This window comes from Coregonus lavaretus (genome assembly GCF_964263955.1).
Source record: "Coregonus lavaretus genome assembly, contig: HAP1_SCAFFOLD_444, whole genome shotgun sequence".
Taxonomy (NCBI): Eukaryota; Metazoa; Chordata; class Actinopteri; order Salmoniformes; family Salmonidae; genus Coregonus; species Coregonus lavaretus.
The window spans coordinates 5,704-15,000 of NW_028159442.1; the positions used below are offsets into that span (position 1 = coordinate 5,704).

A 9,297-nucleotide genomic window follows, 5' to 3' on the forward strand; every position below is an offset into this window, starting at 1 on the left:
ATCCACACTAGGTAGTGCAGACTAGGTAGTGCAGACTAGGTAGTGCTGTGTCTTACTGACCATCCACACTAGGTAGTGCAGACTAGGTAGTGCTCTGTGTCTTACTGACCATCCACACTAGGTAGTGCAGACTAGGTAGAGCTCTGTGTCCTACTGACCATCCACACTAGGTAGTGCAGACTAGGTAGTGCTCTGTGTCCTACTGACCATCCACACTAGGTAGTGCAGACTAGGTAGTGCTCTGTGTCCTACTGACCATCCACACTAGGTAGTGCAGACTAGGTAGTGCTGTGTCCTACTGACCATCCACACTAGGTAGTGCAGACTAGGTAGTGCTCTGTGTCCTACTGACCATCCACACTAGGTAGTGCAGACTAGGTAGTGCTCTGTGTCCTACTGACCATCCACACTAGGTAGTGCAGACTAGGTAGTGCTCTGTGTCCTACTGACCATCCACACTAGGTAGTGCAGACTAGGTAGTGCTCTGTGTCTTACTGACCATCCACACTAGGTAGTGCAGACTAGGTAGTGCTCTGTGTCCTACTGACCATCCACACTAGGTAGTGCAGACTAGGTAGTGCTCTGTGTCTTACTGACCATCCACACTAGGTAGTGCAGACTAGGTAGTGCTCTGTGTCTTACTGACCATCCACACTAGGTAGTGCAGACTAGGTAGTGCAGACTAGGTAGTGCTGTGTCTTACTGACCATCCACACTAGGTAGTGCAGACTAGGTAGTGCTCTGTGTCTTACTGACCATCCACACTAGGTAGTGCAGACTAGGTAGTGCTCTGTGTCCTACTGACCATCCACACTAGGTAGTGCAGACTAGGTAGTGCTCTGTGTCCTACTGACCATCCACACTAGGTAGTGCAGACTAGGTAGTGCAGACTAGGTAGAGCTCTGTGTCCTACTGACCATCCACACTAGGTAGTGCAGACTAGGTAGAGCTCTGTGTCCTACTGACCATCCACACTAGGTAGTGCAGACTAGGTAGTGCTCTGTGTCTTACTGACCATCCACACTAGGTAGTGCAGACTAGGTAGTGCAGACTAGGTAGTGCAGACTAGGTAGTGCAGACTAGGTAGTGCTGTGTCTTACTGACCATCCACACTAGGTAGTGCAGACTAGGTAGTGCTCTGTGTCTTACTGACCATCCACACTAGGTAGTGCAGACTAGGTAGTGCAGACTAGGTAGTGCAGACTAGGTAGTGCTGTGTCCTACTGACCATCCACACTAGGTAGTGCAGACTAGGTAGTGCTCTGTGTCTTACTGACCATCCACACTAGGTAGTGCAGACTAGGTAGTGCTCTGTGTCTTACTGACCATCCACACTAGGTAGTGCAGACTAGGTAGTGCTCTGTGTCCTACTGACCATCCACACTAGGTAGTGCAGACTAGGTAGAGCTGTGTGTCTTACTGACCATCCACACTAGGTAGTGCAGACTAGGTAGTGCTCTGTGTCTTACTGACCATCCACACTAGGTAGTGCAGACTAGGTAGTGCAGACTAGGTAGTGCTCTGTGTCTTACTGACCATCCACACTAGGTAGTGCAGACTAGGTAGTGCTGTGTCTTACTGACCATCCACACTAGGTAGTGCAGACTAGGTAGTGCTCTGTGTCTTACTGACCATCCACACTAGGTAGTGCAGACTAGGTAGTGCTCTGTGTCTTACTGACCATCCACACTAGGTAGTGCAGACTAGGTAGTGCAGACTAGGTAGTGCTCTGTGTCTTACTGACCATCCACACTAGGTAGTGCAGACTAGGTAGTGCAGACTAGGTAGTGCTGTGTCCTACTGACCATCCACACTAGGTAGTGCAGACTAGGTAGAGCTCTGTGTCTTACTGACCATCCACACTAGGTAGTGCAGACTAGGTAGTGCTCTGTGTCCTACTGACCATCCACACTAGGTAGTGCAGACTAGGTAGTGCTGTGTCCTACTGACCATCCACACTAGGTAGTGCAGACTAGGTAGAGCTGTGTGTCTTACTGACCATCCACACTAGGTAGTGCAGACTAGGTAGTGCTCTGTGTCTTACTGACCATCCACACTAGGTAGTGCAGACTAGGTAGTGCAGACTAGGTAGAGCTCTGTGTCTTACTGACCATCCACACTAGGTAGTGCAGACTAGGTAGTGCAGACTAGGTAGTGCTCTGTGTCCTACTGACCATCCACACTAGGTAGTGCAGACTAGGTAGTGCTCTGTGTCCTACTGACCATCCACACTAGGTAGTGCAGACTAGGTAGTGCTGTGTCTTACTGACCATCCACACTAGGTAGTGCAGACTAGGTAGTGCAGACTAGGTAGTGCTCTGTGTCTTACTGACCATCCACACTAGGTAGTGCAGACTAGGTAGTGCTGTGTCTTACTGACCATCCACACTAGGTAGTGCAGACTAGGTAGTGCTGTGTCTTACTGACCATCCACACTAGGTAGTGCAGACTAGGTAGTGCTGTGTCTTACTGACCATCCACACTAGGTAGTGCAGACTAGGTAGTGCTCTGTGTCTTACTGACCATCCACACTAGGTAGTGCAGACTAGGTAGTGCTCTGTGTCTTACTGACCATCCACACTAGGTAGTGCAGACTAGGTAGTGCTGTGTCCTACTGACCATCCACACTAGGTAGTGCAGACTAGGTAGAGCTCTGTGTCCTACTGACCATCCACACTAGGTAGTGCAGACTAGGTAGAGCTCTGTGTCCTACTGACCATCCACACTAGGTAGTGCAGACTAGGTAGTGCTCTGTGTCTTACTGACCATCCACACTAGGTAGTGCAGACTAGGTAGTGCAGACTAGGTAGTGCTCTGTGTCCTACTGACCATCCACACTAGGTAGTGCAGACTAGGTAGTGCTCTGTGTCTTACTGACCATCCACACTAGGTAGAGAGTGCTCTATGCTTACTTGAGGAGTTCGTAGTTCTTCTCATTGAGGCGAACGGCGTTCTCCCGCCAGAACTTCTCAGACTTGTGGACCGGGCTCCACTCCAGGCGACCAGACTTCAGCTCTGAGCTGTACTCATCAAACGAACTGAGAGAGAGAAAACAAGCTTCAATAACAAGTAAATAAACTAGCAGATGAACTTAGTTGAAGAACAGCCGCAGTCCAACAGTCTTAATATAGAGAGACGTTGACCTGTTGTCTGTCTGGACTCTGGAGAGATCAATTTGAGGGGTACTGATCAGAGGTCAGTCCAGGACAGGTCCAGTGTGGTTTAAGAGATCTCCACAGTAAAGCCCTGAACTGTTCTGCTAGCATACCGCCTAGCATACCGCCTAGCATACCGCCTAGCATACCGCCTAGCATACCGCCTAGCATACCGCCTAGCAGAACAGCCTCGTTTCTCCAGGTTAAAGTAACAGCACAATAATGCCTGCTAGTGTAGCTGAGGTTAGCAGTAACGTTACCTGTCTCTCCGGGTTAGAACCTATATACACAGTGCATTAGGAAAGTATTCAGCCCGTCTGGTGTTCAACCTTCCCAAGTTCTCTCACGTCACCCCGCTCCCCCGCACACTCCACTGGCTTCCAGTAGATAAGAGCGTCTGCTAAATGACGTAAATGTAAATGTATTCAGACCCCTTGACTTTTTCCAGAATATTGTTACGTTACAGCCTTATTCTAAAAATGATTAAATTGTTTTTTCCCCCTCATCAATCTACACACTAACCCATAATGACAAACCAAAAACAGGTTTAGAAACTGGCCACTCTACCATAAAGGCCTGATTGGTAGAGTGCTCCAGAGATGGTTTTCCTTCTGGAAGGTTCTCCCATCTCCACAGAGGTGCCTCCACACAATCCTGTCTCAGAGCTCTACGGACAATTCCTTCGACTTCATGGCTTGGTTTTTGCTCTGACATGCACTGTCAACTGTGGGACCTTAAATAGACAGGTGTGTGCCTTTCCAAATCATGTCCAATCAATTGAATTTACCACAGGTGGACTCCAATCGAGTTGTAGAAACATCACAAGGATTATCAATGGAAACAGGATGCACCTGAGCTCAATTTCGAGTCTCATAGCAAAGGGTCTGAATACTTATGGAAATAAGGTATATGTCTATCAACTTGAAATGATGGAGTATTGTGTGTAGATAGATGAGGAACATGTTTTATTGAATCCATTTTAGAAGAAGGCTGTAACGTAACAAAATGTGGAAAAAGGCAAGGGGTCTGAATACTTTCTGAATGCACTGTAAAGGTATAGGTTCTGACCTGGAGAAGTTAGGGTTAGGGGTCAGAGGTAAACTACCTGAGATCCTGAACGCTCTCTCCCAGACTCTCCAGCAGGAACTTGATGTCTTCCGTAATGTCCTCATCATCATACTTCTGCTGGTCCAGATTCTCCAGCTGCTTCAGAACCTTACACTGGATCATGGCCAGAGCATACTCCTGACGGGTCTCCCTCTCCGCTGACTTCTCCAACAGGTTCTGGAATAATATGAATATGTATCACGGCCAGAGCATACTCCTGATGGGTCTCACTCGACTTCTCCAGAGCCCTATACTACATATGTGGTTTGAGGAGTTAGCAAGGTAACTCTGGTCAACACTGAGTTCAACTCTGGATAACAGGCACATCGAAAGTTGCTCACCCTTTAGCCAGGTACATTTCTATGGCAACAAATCCTTCAGAACAAACCTTCTCCCGGGCAGGCTAACTCTATTTATCCTGAACTAAGTATCTGAGCCACGAGTTGAGGACCAATGAAATCAGATTCCTTCCCTCATCATCCCCTTCATTTGAGGAAGACGACTGATTAAATACTTTATTAATCAAATGTTTGATTAAAAATACAAATGGTTTGTGTTAAAAAATAGCAATGTTAAAATTCCTATCACATCATGACAGAATGCATTTGAAACTTAACTCACAGTAAAACTTGTGTATGACTTAATACAATTATTTTATTGATAGGAATGGGGAAAAGGATCAGCATTAATGCTAAGTAGTAATACAATAAAGGGGGCACTTCTAAAAGCCTACTTCACACCAGAGCCTGCTGAATGTGCAAGATGACTTTTATTCTCTTTTGGGCACCAATGAGAATGTGGCAGTGCCATGCCCAATGGGTTGTGCTGTGGAGGTCGTAAAGCAGAACGGACAACACCTTCCTGAGAGTGAGTCACATCTTTCCATAGAGGGGTCATAGTTTGCAGGCCAAACCGTTCGGACAGGGAGTACAGGAGGGGACTAAGCATGCACCCCTGAGGGGCCCCCGTGTTGAGGATCAGTGTGAGGATGTGTTGTTGCCTACCCTTACCACCTGGGGGCGGCCCATCAGGAAGTCCAGGATCCAGTTGCAGAGGGAGGTGTTTAGTCCAAGGGTCCTTAGCTTAGTGATGAGCTTTGTGGGCACTTTGGTGTTGAACACTGAGCTGTAGTCAATTAATAGCATTCTCACATAGGTGTTCCTCTTGTCCAGGTGTGAAAGGGCAGTGTGGAGTGCGATTGAGATTGCGTCATCTGTGGATCTGTTGGGGCAGTATGCAAATTGGAGTGGGTCTAGGGTTTCTGGGATAATGGTGTTGAATGACCAGCCTTTCAAAGCACTTCATGGCTACCGACTGACATTTTCAAACTCTCCCTGACCGAGTCTGTAATACCTATGTTTCAAGCAGACCACCATAGTCCCTGAGTGCTACGGGGCGGTAGTCATTTAGGCAGGTTACCTTCGCTTTCTTGGGCACAGGGACTATGGTGGTCTGCTTGAAACATACAGTGGGGAAAAAAAGTATTTAGTCAGCCACCAATTGTGCAAGTTCTCCCACTTAAAAAGATGAGAGAGGCCTGTAATTTTCATCATAGGTACACGTCAACTATGACAGACAAATTGAGGAAAAAAAAATCCAGCAAATCACATTGTAGGATTTTTAATGAATTTATTTGCAAATTATGGTGGAAAATAAGTATTTGGTCACCTACAAACAAGCAAGATTTCTGGCTCTCACAGACCTGTAACTTCTTCTTTAAGAGGCTCCTCTGTCCTCCACTCGTTACCTGTAATAATGGCACCTGTTTGAACTTGTTATCAGTATAAAAGACACCTGTCCACAACCTCAAACAGTCACACTCCAAACTCCACTATGGCCAAGACCAAAGAGCTGTCAAAGGACACCAGAAACAAAATTGTAGACCTGCAACAGGCTGGGAAGACTGAATCTGCAATAGGTAAGCAGCTTGGTTTGAAGAAATCAACTGTGGGAGCAATTATTAGGAAATGGAAGACATATAAGACCACTGATAATCTCCCTCGATCTGGGGCTCCACGCAAGATCTCACCCCGTGGGGTCAAAATGATTACAAGAACGGTGAGCAAAAATCCCAGAACCACACGGGGGGACCTAGTGAATGACCTGCAGAGAGCTGGGACCAAAGTAATAAAGCCTACCATCAGTAACACACTACGCCGCTAGGGACTCAAATCCTGCAGTGCCAGACGTGTCCCCCTGCTTAAGCCAGTACATGTCCAGGCCCATCTGAAGTTTGCTAGAGTGCATTTGGATGATCCAGAAGAGGATTGGGAGAATGTCATATGGTCAGATGAAACCAAAATATAACTTTTTGGTAAAAACTCAACTCGTCGTGTTTGGAGGACAAAGAATGCTGAGTTGCATCCAAAGAACACCATACCTACTGTGAAGCATGGGGCTGGAAACATCATGCTTTGGGGCTGTTTTTCTGCAAAGGGACCAGGACGACTGATCCGTGTAAAGGAAAGAATGAATGGGGCCATGTATCGTGAGATTTTGAGTGAAAACCTCCTTCCATCAGCAAGGGCATTGAAGATGAAACGTGGCTGGGTCTTTCAGCATGACAATGATCCCAAACACACCGCCCGGGCAACGAAGGAGTGGCTTCGTAAGAAGCATTTCAAGGTCCTGGAGTGGCCTAGCCAGTCTCCAGATCTCAACCCCATAGAAAATCTTTGGAGGGAGTTGAAAGTCCGTGTTGCCCAGCGACAGCCCCAAAACATCACTGCTCTAGAGGAGATCTGCATGGAGGAATGGGCCAAAATACCAGCAACAGTGTGTGAAAACCTTGTGAAGACTTACAGAAAACGTTTGACCTGTGTCATTGCAAGTATTGAGAAACTTTTGTTATTGACCAAATACTTATTTTCCACCATAATTTGCAAATAAATTCATTAAAAATCCTACAATGTGATTTTCTGGGAAAAAAAATCTCATTTTGTCTGTCATAGTTGACGTGTACCTACGATGAAAATTACAGGCCTCTCTCATCTTTTTAAGTGGGAGAACTTGCACAATTGGTGGCTGACTAAATACTTTTTTTTCCCCACTGTAGGTATTACAGACTCGGTCAGGGAGAGTTTGAAAATGTCAGTGTAGACACTTGCCAGTTGGTCTGTGCATGCTCGGAGTACACGTCCTGGTAATTTGTCTGGCCCCACGGCCTTGTGTATGTTGACCTGTTTAAAGGTCTTGCTCACATCGGCTACGGACAGCGTGATCACACAGTCGTCCGGAACAGCTGGTGATCTCATGCATGCTACAGTGTTGCTTGCCTTGAAGCGAACATTAAAAAGGCATTTAGCCCGTCTGGTAGGCTCGCGTCACTGGGCAGCACGCGGTTGGGTTTCCCTTTCTAGTCTGTAATAGTTTGCAAGCCCTGCCACATCCAACGAGCTTCAGAGCCGGTGTAGTGCGATTCAATCTTAGTCCTGTATTGACGCTTTGCCTGTTTGATGGTTCGTCGGAGGGCATAGCGGGATTTCATATATGCTTTCGGGTTAGAGTCCCGCTCCTTGAAAGCGGCAGCTCTAGCCTTTAGCTCAGTGCGGATGTTGCCTGTAATCCATGGCTTCTGGTTGGGGTATGTATGAACAGTCACTGTGGGGATGACGTCGTCGATGCACTTATTGATGAAGCTGGTGAGTGATGTGGTGTACTCCTCAATGCCATTGGATGAATCCCAGAACATATTCCAGTCTGTGCTAGCAAAACAGTCCTGTAGCATAGCATCTGTGTCATCTGATTCCTGCTTGTAAGCAGCTGGTGCTGGCACTAAGACGAGCTGTATAAGACCATAAGCAAACATCATCCATGAGCATTTTCTTGTTTGCTTATGGCTTTATACAGCTCGTTGAGTGCGGTCTTAGTGGTAAATAGACGGCTACGAAAAATATAGATGAAAACTCTCTTGGTAGATAGTGTGGTCTACAGCTTATCATGATGTACTCTACCTCAGACAAGCAATACCTCGAGACTTCCTTAATATTAGACATCGCACACCAGCTGTTATTGACAAAGACACACACCCCCACCCCTCGTCTTACCAGACGTAGCTGTTCTGTCCTGCCGATGAACGGAAAACCCAGCCAACTGTGTATTATGTGTCATCGTTCAGCCACGACTCGGTGAAACATAAGATATTACAGTTAATGTCCCGTTGATAGGATAGTCTGGAACGGAGCTCATCCAGTTTATTCTCCAGTGACGTTGGCCAATAGAACGGATGGTAGAGGCAGGTACCCACTCGCCGACTAATTCTCACAAGGCACCCTGATCTCCGCCCCCTGTATTCCCTCATTTTCTTCATGCGAATGACGGGGATTTGGGCCTTGTCTGGGAGCAACATTATATCCTTCGCGTCCGACTGGTTAAAGAAAAAAATCTTTGTCAAGTTGGACGTGAGTAATCGCTTTTCTGATATCCAGAAGCTCTTTTCGGTCATAAGAGACGGTAGCATTAAAGTTATGTACAATTGCTTAGATTCCTATGATCTAAGCAATTTAACACATAATTTAAGACAAGCGTAGCTGCTGAAACGGTGCCATGTCCAGGTCTAAAACCAGACTCATACACATTAAGAATATAATTTGAAGTAAAACAAGTTCTTAGCTGAGAGTTTGCCAGTGATTCTAAGGCAAGATAGTTTAGAGATTGGGCGGTAGTTATCCAGGTCAGAATGATCCGCACCTTTGTAAAGGGGGAGGACATGCGCTGCCTTCCAGATCTCAGGGATAGCACCAGAAGCAATTGTTAAATAGAAAATGTGGGTCAAAGGTTCTACAGTGAGGGGGGCAGAAAACTACAGTAGAAAGGGATCAAATCAGCTCCTGTGGATTTCTGTACAAGGCACTTAATACCTCATTGGCATAAAATGGTTGAAATGAAAAAGAGAGAGCCTGGCAGTGCATCTTCCTCTGCTGTTTGCTGACAGGCGAATAAAACACTTCCTCTAGTGGGGCTTGAGGTATATTCAGATTTTTTTTCTCCAAATAGATGGCCAGCTGAAATGTCTATTTTTATTAACAGCAACACA

At 46.4% G+C, this 9,297-nt stretch overlaps 1 protein-coding gene across 2 annotated transcripts in view; it reads right to left on the reverse strand.

The window, feature by feature from the left end:
- Positions 1-2,908: 2,908 nt before the first annotated feature.
- atp6v1h (ATPase H+ transporting V1 subunit H) overlaps positions 2,909-9,297 on the reverse strand; it is a gene marked incomplete at its 3' end in the record, with an annotated part of 50,611 nt that continues 44,222 nt past the window's right edge. For both annotated transcript variants that reach the window (XM_084197159.1, XM_084197158.1), the window contains 2 exons: positions 4,261-4,439; positions 2,909-3,038 (listed from right to left, as the gene is read on the reverse strand). In XM_084197159.1, the coding sequence (XP_084053285.1) occupies positions 2,909-3,038; positions 4,261-4,439 (309 nt within the window). The remainder of the gene's footprint in view (positions 3,039-4,260; positions 4,440-9,297) is intronic.